Below are 23,413 nucleotides of genomic sequence, written 5' to 3' on the forward strand. Positions count from 1 at the left end.
GGCCCGGGGGTGTAGGTCAGGAGGTGGAGGGAGCGAGAGGAAAATGTGGGAGAGCCTTTTTTGTGGTTTCTGTAGGAAATCATGGGCAAATCAGGGGAAGCAGGCCTAGGAGTGGCTAGTTTGAATATTTTCAGGGGGCTCTGGGACATAAGGGCTGTCCCTAATTGTCTGGCACCTGGCCAGGGGTGATTAGGGCAGATGGATGGATGGTGGCCTGGAATGTGAGTCTCTGATAAAGGAGGTGTTTGGGGAGGGGCTCTGGACTGGTTGGCTTGCATATGAAACCCACACTTGCAGGCTCATTCTATTCTCTCTCCAGGAATTGGCTAGCCCTAGAGGGGGCTCAGCAACACCCCAAGATGTCAAAACCTCAGAAACACATGGTTGATATAGAGGAGTATGGTGTCAGGAAGCTATGTTCTCAAAGTCACAAAGAGGTCAGAAGCAAAGCCTGGAAAGGTCTTTTCTTGTGGTTATGATGACCAGATCACTCCAAGGGAGTTTTGATTCCTGAAAAATAAATCTCCCACTCAGATTCTGTAGAAAAACACCTAATTACTTCTATAAACCAAACTGGCAAGAACATTATAATAACCACTGATCGTTTCATCAGTTTTCCTAACTTTGACCTTCTTTAAATCATTCCTTTTTACCTGCACCTGAACTTAGAGAGACTTTTATTTTATTTTATTTCCTGTATCTTTTTAAAAATTTTTTTAATTTTTATTTTATTTTTTTTCAATATATGATGTTTATTGTCAAATTGGTTTCCATACAACACCCAGTGCTTATCCCAAAAGGTGCCCTCCTCAATACCCATCACCCACCCTCCCCTCCCTCCCATCCCCCCATCAACCCTCAGTTTGTTCTCAGTTTTTAAGAGTCTTAGAGAGACTTTTAAAGAGAAGAGTCATATGAAACAAGTAGGAGAAGGATCCCAAAGCCATAACTCACTCACATGTGCAGATGGAGAGAGAGAGCACAGGCAAGGGAAGAATGGGTCACCCACAGGCCCAGATCAGAACCCCAGGGGCACCCCAGGTTACTCCAGAGCCTGGGCAATTCCAGGCAGGTGGAAACATGAAGGCCGGCTGGGAACAATTCAATTCTATCTGTGCAATCTGCAGTGAGGCCTCCCCTGAGCCATCAATAATCCCCTCTTCTAATCTGGCTTCATTAAGTGGACACCAGGGTCAGATCAGAGGAGAGGGGTCATTTATGGGATTGAATCACTTAACCCAGGTGATTACAATAGAAGCATTTGAATTTCTCCGAAGGAAGGGGACTATGCCACCAAGAAATAGCACTTAGGTAGTTGAATAAAACTGAAACACCCTTAAACAACCGGCTTCTGCTACTTTCCTCTCCCGTCTGCAGTTTTCTGCAAAGTCTAACCCCAAACTAGGCTGGCAGGGCGACCTGAGTCGCACAGTTCCTGATACAGCTGCTGACATTATAATGAGACCATGTGATAGAGTCGGTGAGCATGTTAGGTTCATAACGTTGAAAGCAACCATTTGGGGGAATCCAAGGGGAAAATGGTCACCTGGGGCTGAGAGGAAGAATTTCAACAGAACAGGTATTAGCCAGACTGTGTTTCTTCTTCATCTTTTAAAGTTAACGGCTGCACAGGGCTAATCAGTGCAGTACAATCCTCTTAGGGCCACGCCAGTCAGCATGCGGGTTTAATCCCAGGCCTCCCCTCTCCCGCAGATCTGTAATAACTGAGGCCAGCAGGATGAGTCTGCCTGCAGATGTCCGTGTGGTGCGGTCCTTGCCCTCAGAGGCCACAGAGCAGCGAGGCCCAGGAGGGAGATCGTTCAGCAGCTCTGCAGGCGTTGAGATGGGTGAGGCAGGGGCCAGGCCCTGGTTCTATTGCTGTGAGTCAACAACACAGGCAGAAAGGGAGCAGAGGACCAAGCAGCTCTTGGAAATGCCGCTGAGTTACAAGGAGAGGATACTAAAGGAATTCAACATCAGCCAGGTGCTCCCACGTCTGGTATATGATGGCGTGTTCTCCCTGAAGGAGTACAGAGAGATCCTCTCCTGGCATTGCCACCCACGGAGAGTGGAGTCCTTTTTTCTGAAGCTTTGCTCCAAAGGTCCAAAGGCTTTCTGTGCTTTCTGCTCTCATCTGGAGGAATTCTGTCCTTACCTGCTCACCTGCTTTTTCCTTTATTACCAAGGTAAGAACATGGCTTGCTCTGGAAAGTAGTGAGCTTAGTGTCTCAGCAAAATCTCTGGCACCCCACCCTCACTGTGTAATAGTGTGCCTCCACACAGCATTTGGTTAAAAAAAAGTCCAATGCTGGGGCTCCTGGGTGGCTCAGTCGGTTGAGCTTTTGACGGGCCTCAGGTCATGATCTCGCAATTCATGGGTTCATGCCTGTGTTGGACTCTGTGCTGACAGCTCGGAGCTTGGAATCTGCTTTGGATTCTGTGTCTCCCTCCCTCTGCCCCTCCCCCAATCATGGTCTCTCTCTCTCTCTCTCTCTCTCTCTCTCTCTCTCTCTCCCTATCTATCTATCTCTCTCAAAAAATGAATAAATATTTAAACAATTTTTTTAAAAGCCAATGTTTCTCTATAAAGTCTCATGATGCAGAAGCAAATGTCTGTGATACCAAATAAAACCTGATGATCTCAGTCAACTAATAGAAAGATTTGCACCATTCTTGTTTTAATACAGACTTTGAAGTGCAAGGCATAAAATACTAATAAGTTAAGGCAGCTGGACTGAACTGTCATTTCACAGGTGAAGGCACAGGAATGATCACGGTTCCTCCAAATATTGTCTTATGACCCAGCAATTCTAATCCTAGGTATAAACTTGAGAGAAATGAAAACATATACCCAAACAAAAAGCTGTGTATGAATGTTAATAACAACATTATTTAAAGCAGCTAAAAAGTGGAAACAACCCAAATATCTATCAACCAATGAATGCATAAACAGAAGGTGCTATATCCCTAAATAGAATATTACTCTGCCCTAAAAAGGAAGATCTGACCCATGCTGCAACATGGATGTACCTTGAAAACTTTAAGATGAAGAAACCAGTCACCAAAGTCCACCTAACTGTATGATTCCTTCTGTTGAAATGCCCAGAATAGATAAATCCATAGAGGTAGAAAGCGGATGAGTGGTTGTGGGGGGCTGGGTGTAGGGAGAATGCCCAGTGACTGCTAGTGGGTACAGGGCTTTTTCTAGGGGGTGGTGAAAATTCTCCAAAATCAGTTAGTGGTGATGGTTGACCATGTCTGTGAATACACTAAAAACCACTGAATTGTATTACTTTAGAAGGATGAATTTCATGATCTGTGCATGAGATATCAATAAAGCTGCATTTTAAAAAACCAGCACAGGGATCTTCTTAGCTGTTTCTCTTCTCCTGTAATTGCCTATCTCAACGTCCCTACCTCCTAAGTTTGAAAGAGAAAGGAGTCTTTCCTGCTAAGAGAGGGTTTGGGTCGGGCCGTATGAAAAGGAATGAAAAGGAGGGAAAGGTGAGCAGGACAGAGGAGGAGCGTTTGGGGGATGTGGGGGGGGCAGCAGATGTTCTGGGGGCAGTGATAGGAGCCATGGAGGCAGAGGCAAAAGAAAGGGATCCCTGTTTGTGAAGCTGTGTCCTGTGTGCATGGGTGCTCACCCAAGTCTTTGAGAATTGCAGGGGAGGATTTGAGCTGTTTTGAGGCAGCGTTTTGTTATTGGCCTGTTTGCCCTGTAACACTTCCTTAAGACTGAAACTTCATGGTGCCAACGTGACAGGTGTTACATGGATTTTAAGATTTGTCTTAATAGAAAAATTTTCCTTGGTTATTAGGATAGTTGCTGTGAATTAGTCTTTTTTTCTTAATGTTTATTTACTTTTGACAGAGAGAGAGAGAGAGAGATAGAGAGAGAGAGAGAGAGAGAGAGAGAGAGACAGAGCATGAGCAGGGGAGGAGCAGAGAGAGAGGGGGACACAGAATCTGAAACAGGCTCCAAGCTCTGAGCTGTCAGCACAGAGCCCCATGTGGGGCTCGATCTCATGAACCGCGAGATCATGACCTGAGCTCAAGTCAGATGTTTGACTGAGCCACCCAGGCGCCCCGAATTAGTCTTTTTAAAAAAAATGTTCATTTATTTTTGATATAGAGAGATAGAAAGGAAGTGGCGGAAGGGCAGAGAGAGAGTGAGACAGAGCACAAGTGGGGGAGGGGCAGAGAGAGAGGGAGACAGAGAATCCCAAGCAGGCTCTGTGCTGTCAGCATAGAGCATGATGCAGGGCCCGAACCCACAAACCGTGAGAAACCCAGGTGCCCCTTCTTTTTTTTGTTTTTAAATGCCTTATTTATTTATTTTTGAGAGAGAGGAAGAGCGAGAGGGAGCAAGCATGAGCTGGGGAGGGGCAGAGAGAGATGGAGAGAGCAAATCCCAAGCAGGCTCCATGCTGACAGCACAGAGCCTGACCCAGAGCTCCAATCTCATGACCTGTGAGATCATGACCTGAGCCGAAATCAAGAGTCAAATGGTTAACTGACTGAACCTCCCAGACACCCCATGGCTTCTCACTTATACACTATTTTAGGCTGCCATGTAAAACATTCTTATAGCTTGTAGTGTGATATGTTTATCAGAGAAGCATTTGTTGACTCCATGCATTTATTAATTCAATACAACTTTATGTAGAGTACCATGACAAAGAAGACCACTGCAGTCCTTTTATCTTTGTATTGCCAAATTCTTTATTTCTATTACATATGTATAACATATTAAAAAAAAACACCTTGATAAATATTTTTTACCATGTAACTTAAAATTCTGGTAAGTCCAAAACAGACTGAATATCTGTGGTAGTAACCATTTCACTTTTTAGGTAAGGACAAATACAGAGTGAGGTTTGTTTGTTGGTTTGCTACTTAATTTTGCTTGTGAAGAGATAACCCTGGGGGGTGCCTGGGTGGCTCAGCCAGTTGAACGTCCAACTTCGGCTCAGGTCATGATCTCACGCTTCATGAGTTCAAGCCCTGCATCGGGCTCGCTGCTGTCAGTGCAGAACACATTTTGGATCCTCTGTCCTCCTCTGTCTCTGCCCCTCCCCTGCTGTCTCTCTCAAAAAAATCAAAGAAAAAAGAAATAACCTTGGCTGAGAAGGAAGAGGGAGAGGGAAGGAGATCAGGTAGCATTTACCTACCTCTTTAATATTTTAAATCTTTAACAAATTTGATGAAGTGTATGTGTCAAAATGTTAACACCTGTTAAATCCAGAGTTAGAAACATGAGTATCTATTACATTATTTTTATACTTCTCTGCATATTTGAAAATGTCCATAGTAAAAATAAAATAGAAATGTTTAATTTGAAAAAGAGACCATCTGATTGTTGTTGTGGTTGCACAAATCTATACCAATGATAAAATGTTATAGAACTATATGGCAACCACACACGCACATACACAGACACACACACACATGCACACACAAAAAATGAATGTATGTAAAAACTAGTACAGTCTGAATCACATCTGCAGTTTAGTATTTTAACAAAATCATTTTCCTGGTTTTGATTATTGTAGTAGAGTCATGTAATATGTTATGTTTGAGGGGAAACTGAGGGAAGGTGTGTGGGAACTTCCTGTACTACTTTTGCAACTTCTGTGTGAGCCTAAAACTACCTAAACATTAAGAATTGTAGGGGTGATATTGATGATAGGATCCTGGGAAGATGGCAGCGTAGGAGGACGCTGGGCTCACCGCGCATCCTGCTGATCACTTAGATTCCACCCACACCTGCCTAAATAACCCAGAAAACCACCAGAAGACTAGCAGAATGGAGTCTCCGGAGCCAAGCACAGATGAGAGGCCCACGGAAGAGGGTAGGAAGGGCAACGAGGCAGTGAGCGCTCCACGGACTGGCGGGAGGGAGCCAGGGTGGAGGGGCAACCTGCCTGCCAAGCAGAGCCCCCCTGGCTTGCAAAAGCAGAGGGGCTGGCCGGAGTGTGTTCTGACAGCAAGTGGGACTTAACATCTGGAAGGTTATAAGTTAACAGCTTTGCTCTGAGAGCGGGAAGGCTGGAGGACAATGGGAGGGAGAGTTGTTGAGCCCCGGATGACAGAGCTCAGCTTGGCAGGGAACAAAGGTGCTCGCTAGCGCCATCTCCCTCGCCCATCCCCCAGCCAAAATCCCAAAGGGAACCAGTTCCTGCCAGGGAACTTGCTTGCACCACGCAAACACCCAACGCTGTGCTTCTGCGGATCCATCCCTCAGGTGGGTCTGACTCCCTCCCGGTGCCACAGGGCCCCTCCCAAAGTGGATCTCCAAAGGAAAAGCAAGCTGAGCCTACCCATCCTGCCCCTATGCACCTTGCTGATCCACCCCAGCTAATACACCAGATCCCCGGCACCACAAGCCTGGCAGTGTGCAAGTAGCCCAGACGGGCCACACCACCCCACAGTGAATCCCACCCCTAGGACAGGGGAAGAGAAGGCACACACCAGTCTGACTGTGGCCCCAGTGGTGGGCTGGGGGCAGACATCAGGTCTGACTGCGGCCCTGCCCACCAATGCAAGTTATTCAAGACAGCACAGGGGAAGTGCCCGGCAGTCCCGCACCACTCCAGGGACTATCCAAAATGAGGAAATGGAAGAATTCCCCTCAGAAAAACAACCAGGAAATAACAACAGCTAACGAACTGATCAAAAATGATTTAAACAATATAACAGAAAGTGAATTTAAAATAATAAAATTAATCGCTGGGCTTGAAAACAGTATAAAGGACAGCAGAGAATCTATTGCTACAGAGATTAAGGGACTAAGGAACAGCCAGGAGGAGCTAAAAAATGCTATCAATGAGCTGCAAAATAAAATGGAGACAACCAGGTCTTGGATTGAAGAGGCAGAGGAGAGAATAGGTGAACTAGAAGATAAAATTATGGAAAAATAAGAAGCTGAGAAAAAGAGAGATAAAAAAATCCAGGAGTATGAGGGGAAAATTAGAGAACTAAGTGACGCACTAAAGAGAAATAATCTACGCATAATTGGTATTCCAGAGGAGGAAGAGAGAGGGAAAGGTGCTGAAGGGGTACTTGAAGAAATTATAGCTGAGAACTTCCCTGAAGTGGGGAAGGAAAAAGGCATTGAAATCCAAGAGGCACAGAGAACTCCCTTCAGACGTAACTTGAATCGATCTTCTGCATGACATATCATAGTGAAACTGGCAAAATACTAGGATAAAGAGAAAATTGTGAAAGCAGGTAGAGATAAACGTGCTCTAACATATAAAGGGAGACCTATAAGACTCGTGACCGATCTCTCTACTGAACCTTGGCAGGCCAGAAAGGAATGGCAGGAGATATTCAATGTGATGAACAGAAAAACTATGCAGCCGAGAATCCTTTATCCAGCAAGTCTGTCATTTAGAATAGAAGGAGAGTTAAAGGTCTTCCCAAACAAAAACCACTAAACCAGCCCTACAAGAGATCCTAAGGGGGATCCTGTGAGACAAAGTACCAGAGACATCGCTACAAGCATGAAACCTACAGACATCACAATGACTCTAAACCCGTATCTTTCTATAACACTGAATGTAAATGGACTAAATGCGCCAACCAAAAGACATAGGGTATCAGAATGGATAAAAAACCAAGACCCATCTATTTGCTGTCTACAAGAGACTCATTTTAGACCTGAAGACACCTTCAGACTGAGAGTGAGGGGATGAAGAACTATTTATCATGCTACTGGAAGCCAAAAGAAAGCTGGAGTAGCCATACTTATATCAGACAAACTAGACTTTAAATTAAAGGCTGTAACAAGAGATGAAGAAGGGCATTATATAATAATCACAGGGTCTATCCACCAGGAAGAGCTAACAATTATAAATGTCTATGTGCCGAATACAGGAGACCCCAAATATATAAAACAATTACTCATAAACATAAACAACCTTATTGATAAGAATATGGTAATTGCAGGGGACTTTAACACTCCACTTACAGAAATGGATAGATCATCTAGACACACGGTCAATAAATAAACAAGGGCCCTGAATGAGACATTGGATCAGATGGACTTGACAGATATATTTAGAACTCTGCATCCCAAAGCAACAGAATATACTTTCTTCTCAAGTGCACATGGAACATTCTCCAAGATAGATCACATACTGGGTCACAAAACAGCCCTTCATAAGTATACAAGAATTGAAATTATACCATGCATACTTTCAGACCACAATGCTATGAAGCTTGAAATCAACCACAGGAAAAAGTCTGGAAAACCTCCAAAAGCATGGAGGTTAAAGAACACCCTACTAAAGAATGAGTGGGTCAACCAGGCAATTAGAGAAGAAATTAAAAAATATATGGAAACAAACGAAAATGAAAATACAATGATCCAAACGCTTTGGGATGCAGCAAAGGCAGTCCTGAGAGGAAAATACATTGCAATCCAGGCCTATCTCAAGAAACAAGAAAAATCCCAAATACAAAATCTAACAGCACACCTAAAGGAAATAGAAGCAGAACAGCAAAGGCAGCCTAAATCCAGCAGAAGAAGAGAAATAATAAAGATCAGAGCAGAAATAAACAATATAGAATCTAAAAAAAAACTGTAGAGCAGATCAACAAAACCAAGAGTTGGTTTTTTGAAAAAATAAACAAAATTGATAAACCTCTAGCCACGCTTCTTAAAAAGAAAAGGGAGATGACCCAAATAGATAAAATCATGAATGAAAATGGAATTATTACAACCAATCCCTCAGAAATACAAGCAATTATCAGGGAATACTATGAAAAATTATATGCCAACAAACTGGGCAACCTGGAAGAAATGGACAAATTCCTAAACACCCACACCCTTCCAAAACTCAATCTGGAGGAAATAGAATGCTTGAACAGACCCATAACCAGCGAAGAAATTGAATCAGTCATCAAAAATCTCCCAACAAATAAGAGTCCAGGGCCAGATGGCTTCCCTGGGGAATTCAACCAGACATTTAAAGCAGATATAATACCTATCCTTCTCAAGCTATTCCAAAAAATAGAAAGGGAAGGAAAACTCCCAGACTCATTTTATGAAGCCAGTATTACTTTGATTCCTAAACCACACAGAGACCCAGTAAAAAAAGAGAACTACAGGCCAATATCCCTGATGAATATGGATGCAAAAATTCTCAATAAGATAACTAGCAAATCGAATTCAACAGCATATAAAAAGAATTATTCACCATGATCAAGTGGGATTCATTCCTGGGATAGAAGGCTGGTTCAACACTCGCAAATCAATCAACGTGATGCATCACATTAATAAAAGAAAAGATAAGAACCATATGATCCTGTCAATCGATGCAGAAAAGGCATTTGACATAATTCACCAACGTTTCTTAATAAAAACCCTCGAGAAAGTAGGGATAGAAGGAACATACTTCAACATCATAAAAGCCATTTATGAAAAGCCCACAGCTAACATCATCCTCAATAGGGAAAAACTGAGAGCTTTTTCCCTGAGATCAGGAACACGACAGGGATGTCCACTCTCACTGCTGTTGTTTAACATAGTGCTGGAAGTTCTAGCATCAGCAATCAGACAACAAAAGGAAATCAAAGGCATGAAAATTGGCAAAGATGAGGTTAAGCTTTCACTTTTTGCAGATGACATGATATTATTATACATGGAAAATCCGATAGACTCCACCAAAAGTCTGCTAGAACTGATAACATGAATTCAGCAAAGTTGCAGGATACAAAATCAATGTACAGAAATCAGTTGCATTCTTATACACTAATAATGAAGCAACAGAAAGACAAATAAAGAAACTGATCCCATTCACAATTGCACCAAGAAGCATAAAAAAACCTAGGAATAAACCTAACCAAAGATGTAAAAGATCTGTATGCTGAAAACTATAGAAAGCTTATGAAGGAAATTGAAGAAGATATAAAGGAATGGAAAAACATTACGTGCTCATGGATTGGAAGAATAAATATTGTCAAAATGTCAATACTACCCAAAGCTATCTACACATTCAATGCAATCCCAGTCAAAATTGCACCAGCATTCTTCTCGAAACTAGAACAAGCAATCCTAAAATTCATATGGAACCAGAAAAGGCCCCGAATAGCCAAAGTAATTTTGAAGAAGAAGACCAAAGCAGGAGGCATCACAATCCCATACTTCAGCCTCTACTACAAAGCTGTCATCATCAAGACAGCATGGTATTGGCACAAAAACAGACACATAGACCAATGGAATAGAATAGAAACCCCAGAACTAGACCCACAAAAGTATGGCCAACTCATCTTTGACAAAGCAGGAAAGAATATTCAATGGAAAAAAGACAGTCTCTTTAACAAATGGTGCTGGGAGAACTGGACAGCAACATGCAGAAGAATGAAACTAGACCAATTTCTCACACCATTCACAAAAACAAACTCAAAATGGATGAAGGACCTGAATGTGAGACAGGAAGCCATCAAAACCCTAGAGGAGAAGGCAGGAAAAGACCTCTCTGACCTCAGCCGTAGCAATTTCTTACTTGAGACATCTCCAAAGGCAAGGGAATTAAAAGCAAAAATGAACTACTGGGACCTTATGAAGATAAAAAGCTTCTGCACAGCAAAGGAAACAACCAACAAAACTAAAAGGCAACCAATGGAATGGGAAAAGATATTTGCAAATGACATATCGGACAAAGCGCTAGTATCCAAAATCTATAAAGAACTCACCAAACTCCACACCCAAAAAACAAATAACCCAGTGAAGAAATGGGCAGAAAACATGAATAGACACTTCTCTAAAGAAGACATCCGGATGGCCAGCAGACACATGAAAAGATGCTCAATGTCGCTCCTCATCAGGGAAATACAAATCAAAACCACACTCAGATATCACCTCATCCCAGTCAGAGTGGCCAAAATGAACAAATCAGGAGACTGGAGATGCTGGAGAGGATGCTGGAAAGGATGCTGGAGAAACGGGAACCCTCTTGCACTGTTGGTGGGAATGCAAATTGGTGCAGCCACTCTCGAAAACAGTGTGGAGGTTCCTCAAAAAATTAAAAATAGACTTACCCTATGACTCAGCAATAGCATTGCTAGGAATTTACCCAAGGGATACAGGAGTACTGATGCATAGGGGCACTTGTACCCCAATGTTTATAGCAGCACTTTCAACAATAGCTAAATTATGGAAAGAGCTTAAATGTCCATCAACTGATGAATGGATAAAGAAATTGTGGTTTATATACACAATGGAATACTACGTGGCAATGAGAAAGAATGAAATATGGCCCTTTGTAGCAACATGGATGGAACTGGAGAGTGTGATGCTAAGTGAAATAAGCCATACAGAGAAAGACAGATACCATATGTTTTCACTCTTATGTGGATCCTGAGAAACTTAACAGAAACCCATGGGGGAGGGGAAGGGAAAAAAAAAAGGAGGTTAGAGTGGGAGAGAGCCAAAGCATAAGAGACTCTTAAAAACTGAGAACAAACGGAGGGTTGATGGGGGGTGGGAGGGAGGGGAGGGTGGGTGATGGGTATTGAGGAGGGCACTTTTGGGGATGAGCACTGGGTGTTGTATGGAAACCAATTTGACAATAAACTTCATATATTGAAAAAAAAAAGAATTGTAGGGGTGACTGGCTAGCTCAATCAGTGGAATGTGCAACTCTTGATCTTGGGGTTGTGAGTTCAAGCCCCATGTTGGGTATAGAGATTACTTGAAAATAAAATCTTAATTAAAAATTGTAGGGATGCCTGGATGGCTCAGTCAGTTAAGCATCTGACTCTTGGTTTCAGCTCACATCATGATCTTGCAGTTTGTTAGTTCAAGCCCCACTTAGGGGTCTCTCACCCTCCTCTCTCTCTGCCTCTCCCCTTCTCATGTGCTCTGTCTCTCTCTCTCAAATAAACTGCAAAAAAAATTAAAAATTATAAAAATGTGTATACATATAGCAATAACATTATCAAAATGTAGATAGATTATTTTTTAAAACTTCGAAACTATTCCAGGTCTTTTGTCACCTGAATGTCAGATCCATGGGCAGCATTTAGAGTTTTAGATTTACCTTTATGGGTGATTCCCTAGGTAATAATTCCAGGCTATTAAACAAAGGCTCACTTCCCTCCAGCGTGGGGCGATCCACTTGTGTTCCATGGGGCTCATCCTTTGTGGGTGCTCCAGAAAGGGGCTGCTTTATTATGAGCTATAATGACACCCACCTTCAGAAGGAAATCCATTTCCTCTCACTGTGTGGAGGTAGATTCAGCTTCTATAAACGCCAAGGAGGCCCTGAAGCTCTTATAACACAAAAAGAGCCAGCTGCCATAACTAGAAATATATACTATTAAACAAATGTATCCCAGAGTGACCAAGCTGGAAAGGCTCCAAATTAGCAGTTATGCCTTGGAGTGCTCTGTGGAAGGCAAAATGATCTAATCAGAATAGGGGTAGAGGCAAGAAGTTATTGCATTTCACTCAATATTACCAGTTCATGGGACCCAGGAGCACCATAGCATTTCACGTTTTATGTCCACATTTTAATGTTGTTTGTGGACAACATAGGTCATTCCAAACATGTTACTTGTGCCACCAGGGATGAAAAGAATGCCCAATATCCTTGATTACAGGGGAGAAGCCCCCACAACGAGGCAGGAGGCTCATTCCTCTGGCAGTTCCCACCCCTTAAGGTGGTCCCTGCATTTCTCTTGTTCCCATCCCTGTCCCATTGGGAGGAGGCAAGACCTAGAGCTGGAAGGACAATTAAAGTGTGGAGCATGCAAATGGACCGCAGGGAGAGCCATGCCAATGCCATCCTTTCCTATTGCCTGTCTCTTGGGATGAGCCTTTCCACTGCAATGTGATTTAATGTAACAGCACAGATCATGACATTTCTACACCTTGCAGGTTCAGGACCTCGCACTGCGCACACATGGATGGGAGGATAGAGGACACCTTCTAGGAATTCAAGGAAGAGAGGAGGTGTACATGAAGAAGGGCAGGGCAAGGGCGGGCTAAGAGGTTAATGAACTGGGCTTGGATGCCAAAGGGGTCCCCAGAAGGTTTTAATTGTGGGTGCCAACAGCTCTTTGCTAGGAACATAACCTCTTATAACTATTGGGAGGTGGGGTGAAGAAGCTCACAAGGAACAAGTTCTCAGAGGTTTAGAATCAGGTGTGTAGAAAAGGTATTGCTCCAAACTATGGCAGAGATCATGGTCAAGTCCTGGAGAGGAAGAAAATGAGCTTTCCACCTGAGTGTTAAAAGTCAGTAGAAACTCCCTGTGACCCTGGTTCCCAAACCCAAGAAAAAACAAATCCAAACCCAAACCCAAACCCAAGTTCAAGGTAGGGAAGTCTGTGAAGGTCACCGGCCAGTAGTTTAGGAAGAAACCGCATTTGAAAGGGATTCTGCTTCCTCCCTTTCCTTCTATCCCTCTTTCCATGAAACCCATTTTTATATATTGCAAAGAAGGTCAGTGCTTACTGCAACCCCCATAACCAGAAAAATACCAACATGCACTTTTGAAATATGGTCACTGTATTCTTAGCCAAAACAAGCTACTATTTATTTTGAACACCTTGTAATGAACAATCTTTTCAATGAACTAATTGGGTGTTTGCTTAGAAAAATGTCAAACATGAACTGAAAAATCATCTTTTTGTATACAATTTGGAATAGCCAAATCCCCAGCAACATATAACTTTAGGGAAGAAAAGAAAGGCAGCAGCAAATGGGTGAGCTTCGTGCCAGAGCTGTGATACCTGCTTATGTTATCATACAGAACAAACCTATAGGATCTTACAAGAGGCATCCACTGCAGAGGAAAAAGCAAGAGTTGGAACTCAGCCTGAACCTAGCGATGTCCTTGAGACAGAAGATCAAGAACAAAGTCTTCAATTATTTAACAAGTATGTTCACATTCTCAGTGCATTTGAAACCTTTAAGAAGTCCTATCTGTTTGCTTTTCATTTTCTTCCTCCCCTTCTCCTTCCACTGTGTCCTCTGGCCACTTACAAATTATTTGACTGATGCCTATATTTTCTGGGGCAAGCCCAGACCACTGTGTCATTTCTTAGCCTGTCCTGCAGCATAAACAGAATAGTACTTGAGAAGCACCATTTTATTCCAGGCAGTTGATGCTGTTCAAGTATGCAACTGACTGTTCTTACTTTTTGTTCTTTGTCAGAGTCCAAAACAGGCTGATGCTGTTCATTTCTCAGCGTCCCAGATAATTATGCACTTCAGTAGTAAAATTCTAACATCTAAGAATTGTGCAGTAGTCTCCTAGCATCCGTGTTAATGCTTCTGTCCCCCAAGACACCTGAATACTCAACTCATTGTGGGATGCTCTGGAGTTGCCCAAATATGAGTAGTCTTCATCTCCTTTCTGGCTCACAAATTCTGTATTTTATGGGCCAGAATAAAATTTGAGCTGTGGTAAGCCTTTATGGCCATTTCTTGCAGGTACAGACTCTCTGACAGGAAGGACTTGAATAAACCAAGAACTCAAATCAACCATGGAAATGGTTCCTACTCCATTCAATGTCCTTCCCCCCCCCCATGAAAAATGTAAATCATCAGTTTTCTTTGATCTTTTAATGGATTGATTATAAATATCTAAGTTTTGGTACTTAGTAAGCATTGTAGAAAAGTGCACAAGCCAATATTTACTGTGTTTAATTAGCATATATAATTGATTTTTCCATTCATCAAGCTTATTAATGCAAATATGTACTTGGGGCCCCATTTTCATGGTCTATTCACTTAGAAGGTACACATCCTGCTTTCTGTTTCTTTCCCTGCTGCATGGTTCTCAGAGGTCCCTTAGACTGACCTGGGTGGCCTTGGGTTCCCTGCAATATGATTCTTCCGCAGGCTCCTCCTGGCTCTCTCTGGCTGGGTCTGGGTTGGTAGTTCAGGGGTGAGCCCCACCCCCCCCATGTGGAGAGCATGACCTCCTGCCAGCCCTGTCCAGGAGATTGAGGCCTGGCCTCCATCTATCACAGCCCTTCCTAGTGCAGGATTCTGCATTAACAGGTGCCTCTGGGGTTTGTTAAAGAGATGATTTTACCCTTCTAGTTTTTGTTTTCGGTAAGGAGAAAGATCTATACACACATATATGGAGAAAAAGAAAGTTATTTTAAGGAATTAGCTCATGCAATAGTTTGGGCTGGCAAGTCCAAATTTCATAGGGCAAGCCCTGCCAGGATAGAAATTCAAATATGAGCTGGTGTTACAGTCTTGAACCCAAATTCCATGGGGCAGCAGACTGGAAACTCTGGCAGGTTTCTATGTTGCAGTCTCAAGGAGAATTCCTTCTGTTTGGGGAAACTTCAGTCTTTACTCTTGAGGATGTCAAGTGATAGGGTGTGGCCCACCCGCATTTTGGAGTGTAAGCTCCTTTACTCAGTGTCTACTGGTTTAGATGTTAGTCTCATTCAAAAATATCTTCACAGCAACATCTAGACTGGAGTTTGACCAGACAACTGGGTACCGTGGCCTGGCCAAGTTCACACATACAAGCAAGCATCACAAGTATTATGTAACCTTGGGCGAGCTGCTAACCTTTATCCCTGCATTTCTCTTGTGGTCAGTGAGGATATTGAGTAGTCATTGTGGGGATTAAATGCACAAAAATGTGCAAAGTAGCCTCCCTTCACCTATTCTTCCTTGTCCATGCCCTAGACTATTCTGTGCCTGGCCGAGAGTCGGCACTCAATGACTGCTAAGGGGTTGGTGACTGAGCACTCTGTACACTTGGCTCCTCTTTACAATTAAGACAACCGTCTGGTCTCGGGCTATCAGCATTTTCTCTGTGCAACTAGTCCATGCACAGTGGACCTGCTGACTAGGCACACCCCACCACTTTTGCCCCCTCTGTTTCACTGGGTCTAGCCACACACCAGCCCCAGGGGCACCTTTGGTACACGTGCTACATTAATAAGTGCAGCAGATCATCCTGGATTTTGAATTTCTGTCTTGTGTGCAAACATAGTATCTAGATTACTATTTCTTGACCCCTCCTACGTTTCTCCACATCCTAGACCCTTCTTTCCTCTCTCTCTTTCCTTTTTTATCCCCCATCCAGGGATAACATAAGGATGAAAAGAAGAGACCTCAGATCATCACTCTGCGTTAGGTCCCAGGAGAGTGTGAGGTCTGGGCTCCAAAGTAGCCACCTGCTGTGCTTGCTTTATTTGAGTTTCTAAGGCATTTGGTTTTACTGATTCCTGGGGGGAGTCAACACTTTCTCTTTTTCCTCCATTCCCAAGGTCCACAACTGCCACCAATCTTTCCCTTAGATTTTGCACATGGGGTAAGACACACACTGAAATGGTCTAAGAGTAGAGACCCATCTCCACTTGCTTCCTGCCCCCAGCCTCAGGCCCTTCTGAATTTAAGACTAAGCTAATGATATACCTTCACTTTCATCTCCCAGGGAAAACTTGTAGCCAATCTCACCCATGACCCTGGGTTGGTTGTTCTCTCCATGACAATGACCCACACTCTCACCATCTTCCCTGCCCATGCTTTCCTCACAGCTCATGCTTCTCTCTGACTTCACTGTCCTTTTATAGACTAAAATCCCAAACAGAATACCTATAACTCTGCTGGAGAACATGTGGATAACCTTCCATGCTGGGGCCATCACTGGCCATTCTATCCCTATGTAATGTTGGTTTATCCCTATGTTACCACTCCCTCTGAGCTTACTGTTTATTGCTGATAATTTTTGCAAACTTTTCTGTACACTCCCAAATATATCATGCCATGATTTAAAGAGTTAAAACTGGGGCACCTGAGTGGCTCAGTCAGTTGGGCATCCAAATCTTGACTTCGGCTCTGGTCAGGATCTCATGGTTCATGCAATCAAGCCCCGTGTCAGGCCCTGCGCTGACAGTGAGGAGCCTGCTTGGGATTCTCTCCCTCTCTTTCTCTGCCCTTCCCCTGCTCACGCTCTCTCTGTCTCTCTCAAAATAAATAAACTTTGTAAAAATGTTAAAAAAAATAAATACAGAGTTAAACTGTCCTACATATTGGATAAATTTTAGAACAATAGTTAAGTCTGTTAGGTTAACCTATGTGTGCATGATGTAAACCCTGTTTTGTTCATAAAAACAACATGTAGATTGTTCCACTTCAGTGAAACATTGGCCTAAAATTACAATTGATCATCTCATTCTCCTGTTTAAATGCAGGCCTATAGATAATGCACCCCATTAGGGTATTTTATCACACCAGGAACAGCAGTATGGTATTATTAAGCACCTGTGTGGTCAGCTTTTAAGCCTGCCTCTTAAGGAGAACAGTAATATAGATAATGCCATAAGTAATTTATATTTAGGTTCTGAGTTCATGAATAGGTTAGGGGTGCACCATGGGGTTTTACCAGCAGGTGAGAAAAGTTTCTTTCCTGAATGGGTTTTGCCACACTCACATCAAAACCCACTTTGGGGTGCCTGGGTGGCTCAGTTGCTTAAGCATTCAACTTCTGCTCAGGTCATGATCTCACGGTTCATGAGTTCTAGCCCCACATCGGGCTCTGTGCTGACAGCTCAGAGCCTGGAGCCTGCTTCAGATTCTGTGTCTCCCTCTCTCTCTGCTCCTCCCCCACTTGTGCTCTGTCCTCTCTCTTTCAAAAATAAATAAATGTTAAAAAAAAAAAAAGCCCACTTTGATTCCACCAAGTGTTAGAAGACATTTCAACTGCACGATGTTTGCTGTGTGGCTGTCATTGTGGAAGCCCGATCTGTGCCCCATGGGATCACATGCTTTCCCCTCATCCTCACACTCATCAATGGAAGATAAGACAGAATGGAACACAACCTCTCCCACTTGACGGCTGAAATGAAGGCTGTCAAAGTAGATCATTCCCACTCAGCCCTGAGACCTGATTTCAGAAAAATTATGGTGCGTGCTTTGTAATTTTTATCTCTCCATTCCAGGAGGGGCTGGAGAGGGGAAAGAACTGCGACAAAGGAGACATTTGCTTTTCCTCATTTTTCTGTTCATTCAGCTGTCAATAAAAGAACATTACTTGCTCACAGAAGCATAAATTGAAGAAAAATAAAACAGTGGAAAGGGAAAGTCATAATTTATTTTAAGCTTCATCTGGGGATAACCTCAACTTTTAAGAGCAGAAGATAAATCAGAGAAGCTTCTGCCCCTACCCACACGCAATGTTGTGAATTCACCAAGGCAACAGTATCCAGGACCTGTGGATCCACCAATGAGAAGCCAGCAGCAGTGGTCCTGAATATAGGCAGGTGGCAGCTGGGAATATAGGCATCAGGCTGCACAAAGACAAGGCTATAGGATGCGGGGAGAAGCCAACATTGTGTTTTGATTTATACACATTCAATGCACTGGAAAAAGAACAATGTTGGACAAATGTAAAGAATGCTGGTCATTTTTTAATATCTAAAATTTTACTGATGAAGAATGACCCTCCCTCAGCTGTCTGTTCATAATTCTCAGTGGGTCTAGATGCTTCCATGGAGTACGGAGGACATTCTCATCACACCTACAACCCTCAGGGTTCACAAGCAGTTTCCACATATTATCTTAAATCATCTCTGAGGCACCAGAAAGCATGATTATCCCCCCCAAGGCACACGTGTAGAAACTGAGGAACAGCCATGAAGTGACTTGCTCCATACCTTGGGTTCTGTGCCCTGTCCAGAGCCTTGCTGCCTCCAAGGACCTGGTGTTCCTCATTCACAGGGTGTGTGCTAGACGCAGACCTGAGGATGTGGCCAGCCTGGTTTTTAACACCATTGGATGAAAAGAAATGTAGGTCTCCTGCCCTCCCTTGCCAATTGAGCCTTTGCTGTGCATTGGAAAGGGCTGAATTTCTGCCGACCTGACTTAGCTCGCTGAGCCATAGTGGAACATTTTTTTTTTAATTTTATTTAAACCCAAGTTAGTTTAACATATAGTGTAATAATGGTTTCAGGAGTAGAATTTAGTGATTCATCACTTATATATAACACCCAGTTCTCATCCCAACAAGTGCCTTCCTTAATACCAATCACCCATTTAGCCCATCCCCCTGCCCATCTACTCTCCAGTAACCCTCAGCTTGTTCTCTGTATTTAAGAGTCTCATGGTTTGTCTCCCTCTCTCTTTTTATCTTATATTTCCATTCCTTCCCTTATGTTCATCTGTTTTGTTTCTTAAATTCCATATATGAGTGAAATCATATGATATTTGTCTTTCTCTGACTGACTTATTTCACTTAGCATAATACACTCTAGTTCCATCCATGTTGTTCAAATGACAAGATTTCATTCTTTTTGATTGCTGAGTAATATCCCATTGTGTGCATATACACAATGTGTATATATACACAATGTTGATAGTGTTGCTGTAAACATTGGGGTGCATGTGCCCCTGCAAATCAACATTTTTGTATCTTTTGGATAAATATCTAGTAGTATAACTGCTGGGTCAAAGGATAACTCTACTTTCAATTTCTTGAGTAACCTTCATACTGAGACATAGTCATGTTGCTGACAATGTATGGTGATACAGGCTCTTCAGTTGACTAAACCCTTGGGAATCTTCTTGTAAAATTCCCCCCATCCTCCATGAACACAGATCTGGGAAAATGGGATGGGAATCCCCTCTGTTTCCACTCACCCTTGCACTGGCCCCATTCTTCATGTTTACCAGAATAGATTGGTTGTTTCCATTTGTCACCCTTTCCCACAGCCCTCCCACCACCACACCATGCACACACAAGAAGGAACTCTTTCATCCTCTTTGTAATTCTCAGAGCCCAGCACGGCTGGGTCAGAGCTTGCTGGTTTGTCTGCAGTGAGCGGAGGATCTGCTCTACCACCCAATCACTAGCCTGGATCCACATCTCCAGGTGCCTGGCTTGGCTTTCTGGCCTCATTTTCCTGCTTGAACCTACTCTGTACCCTGGACCCTACTGCCCTTGTTAAAGTAGTCTGGGAAAAGGATTTTCATCTTCTGGCCTTTGATTGGCACTTCCCTTGGCTCCCAGGATGCATGGTTTCCTGGGTCTCTCCTGATCACCTGCACCACCTTCTGGGCTCCTCTGCTGGATCTTGCATCCTGGTGGCTCTTCCATGGCCCAGTCCTGAGCATTGCTTCTTTGTCAACACTCTCCCTGATTACCTCGTGACCCTTTATCTGCCCCCTCCACCCTCCATTACTCCAAATTTTGCATCTCCTCCTAAAGTCCAGACCCTACTGGCTGGAGACTGATGACAACCTAGCAAGCAAGTCAAACAAGGTGTACACAACCACCTGGGAACTAGTCCCCTCAAGCCCTCATTTGCTCAGGTATCAGAAGATGGCAATTTGGTCAAAAACCTTGGATCACACCCTCCTCTCTTCCATTACCTTTACCCCACATCCCAAACCCCACCAGTTCTGCCAGCTCCACCTGCAAACTGTCTCCAAGATCTGACCAAACCTCGGCACACGCCCCCCCTCCCTACCCCAATGATGGCTGGGTGGCTGCAGGAGCTTCCTAACCAGCCCCTGCTTTGTCCCCTGCTTTGTCTGTGTTGCTACAACAGAGGGAGGTTTTGAACATGTGAATCAGCCACTTCACAGCCTGGCCTAGAGCCCTCCAGGAACCTCCATCAGACCATGATAAAGTCCATACTCCTTCAAATGGCGTGGTAGACACTGGCCCTGTGTCCCAGATGCTCCCTCCACTCCCTTCCTACACTGCTATGGGCACATCAGCTTTTTGCTGATTATCATTGCTAGTTTCAGACTTCACACTTGTCTCTTCCCTGGAGCAGCTCCCCACTCTCTCCCAACACTGCCCAGGGCATCCTCAGCCTCTTTCTGATGGTCACGTACCTCTCAAGGAGGCCTTTCTTACCACCCTTTCTAAAACTGTGCCATCCCCATTATCATCCTAACTATTAATTCCTGATGTATTATGTTTTTATTTGCATATCATCCATTTTCTCCCAGTAGAATGCAACCCTCCCTGAGCACAGTGTTCAGTTAACTACTGTATCCTTAGTCCCAAGAGCTGTGCCTGGAACATAATAGGTGCTCAACAAATATTAAATGAATCAAATATCAGACAGAGGTTTAATAAAATGCATCAAAATACCAATTTCCCCATTCATGATAGAGATCAGGGTTAGCAAAGTATGGCAGAGGACCAAATCCAACCTACAACCTGTTTTTGTGAATAAAATTTTATTACAACATGAACGCAATATTCATTTACATATAGCTTGTGGTTGCTTTTGTGCTAGCCACCAAAGTTGGGAAGTTGTGACAGACACTGTATGGGCCCCAGAAGGCTAAAGTATTTACTAACTGGCCCTGCACAGAAAAAATTTGCCAGCCTCTGATAGAGATAATACTTCCTACTTATTCTTTTGGTTTAAAAATTAATACTAATAAATGAAATAATGACTGGCTTAAAAATATTATATAGTTAGGCTCAGTCAGTTAAGCATCCGCCTCTTGATCTTGGCTCAGGTCATGATTTCACCGTTTGTGGGATGGAGCTCTGCGTTGGGTTCTGCGCTGGCAGTGGAGAGCCTGCTTGGGATTCTCTCTCTCCCTCTCTCTTTCTTTTTCTCTCTCTCTGACCCTTCCTAACTTGAGCTCTCTGTCTCTCAAAATAAATAAATAAAATATTTAAAAAATATGTTATGTAGTTAATCCATCAATGAGTATTTATTGAAAAAAAATCAAACTGCAGAAATGTGTAGGGTAGGAAGTAGAATCCCCCTTCACCCAGCCCTGGTCTCAGCCCTTCCCAGGAGGAAGCCCCAGTAGGATCCCAATTCCCTCTAAATCACTGGCATGCGTGCACCTCTCAAATGAAAATGAGTTTAAATATTAGGACTTTCTAGACTTTTAGAATGCTATCTGTCCCTGTTCTCAGAGTTAGTTTGAATAATAAGAACCATGTGTTCCTCAAAAGGCCAAAAGAATTCCCCCAAAACACTGCCTAAATCTGGGCCTGATTTAGGATGAGACCTCTGACTACGTCTTCAATTTTTGCAACGGAACCATCAAGGATTTAGGTCTTCTGATTCTGTAGTTAATTTTAACGTGTTTTTTTAAAACATTTATTTTTGAGAGAGCAAGACAGAAAATGAGTGAAGAAGGGGCGGGGGGGTGTGTGGGGGGGGGGACACAGAATCCAAAGCAGGCTCCAGGCTCTGAGCTGTCAGCACAGCTGACAGGGCTTGAACTCATGGACTGATGCAGGGCTTGAACTCATGGACTTCAAGATGATGACCTGAGCCAAAGTTGGACACCTAACCGACTGAGCCACCCAGGTGCCCCCTCTGTAGTTAATTTTAATTAATTCTTGAAAGCCTCTTCTCCATTGGTAGTGATTTTTCTCATTCTTTTTTTTTTGGATCAAGGCTGCTAATGGTTTGCCATTGTATTTCTTATTAGTATTAGTTTTCAAAGAATTTAATTTTGGTCTTATCAAAGTTCATTGTTGGCCCATTTCACGAATTTCTGCTTTTATCTGTTAAATTTTCTTTTTCTTTTTTCTTTCTTTCTTTCTTTTTTAATTTGAAGCATTTGCTAGCTTTTGGACTTCATTTCCTTTCCCTTTGTTTTCTGAGTAACACAAAGTCCTCGTCCAAGTAGAAACTACTGGCAGGTGCCAAGCATGACTTTCCACTTTACCCAAGAGTGACAGAATGCCACTCTGTTTTGCTTTGATCTCCAAGGCCATATAACTTTTTCTTCTTTTTTTCTTTTTGAGTGGGATATTATTCTCTGTGTTACTTTAAGTTTTTATGTCAATTGCAGTCAGTTAACATACAGTGTAATATTAGCCTCAGGTGTATAACATGGTGATTCAACGCTTCCATACATTCTGTGTCATTTCTAATCTCTGGTTTTATTACACTGTGATTAGAAAATTAGCCTGAGTGCCTACTACTTTTTGAAATTGATTGAGACTTTTTTGTTTAAGATGATATCAATTTTTGTAGATATTTCATGTGTGCTTACAAAAATGTGTATTCGCTATTGGGTTCAAAATTCTGTAGGTTACTATTGAAATCAAGCTTGTGATTTCAATACTTAAAAGCCTATGTCATTTATTTTTGTCTATTTAATCAATCATCTTAGAAATTTGCCAGATTCTCTCATTTTGACTATTCTCACTTTGATTCAATACATTTTTCTTTATATATTTTGGTAACATTTGATACCATGTTGTTCAGGCATAAAGGCTCATTGCTATTGTTTTCACAGTTTTTTATTATAAATATAAACTGTGTCCTATTTATTTTTGACATAGAATTCTAGTTTTATGATTTCATGGTTTTTTGTCTTCTGTTGTTTTGAAGCATACGACTACCTTTGTCATCATTACTTTTGAACATTTCTGCATTTTTTAATTTTAGACATATCTTCGTACATGGCATGTGGTAGCATATTTATTTT

The 23,413-nt window shown here is 42.7% G+C and overlaps 1 protein-coding gene across 6 annotated transcripts in view; it reads left to right on the plus strand.

The window, feature by feature from the left end:
* The first annotated feature begins 1,828 nt into the window (after positions 1-1,828).
* TJP1 (tight junction protein 1) overlaps positions 1,829-23,413 on the plus strand; it is a 377,020-nt gene continuing 355,435 nt past the window's right edge. For all 6 annotated transcript variants that reach the window (XM_040493816.1, XM_040493817.1, XM_040493818.1 and 3 more), the window contains exons 1-2: positions 1,829-2,186; positions 13,767-13,893. In XM_040493816.1, the coding sequence (XP_040349750.1) occupies positions 1,844-2,186; positions 13,767-13,893 (470 nt within the window). In that variant the 5' untranslated portion in view covers positions 1,829-1,843. The remainder of the gene's footprint in view (positions 2,187-13,766; positions 13,894-23,413) is intronic.

This window comes from Herpailurus yagouaroundi, unplaced genomic scaffold, assembly GCF_014898765.1.
Source record: "Herpailurus yagouaroundi ecotype Mexico unplaced genomic scaffold, PumYag 185, whole genome shotgun sequence".
Classification (NCBI taxonomy): Eukaryota; Metazoa; Chordata; class Mammalia; order Carnivora; family Felidae; genus Herpailurus; species Herpailurus yagouaroundi.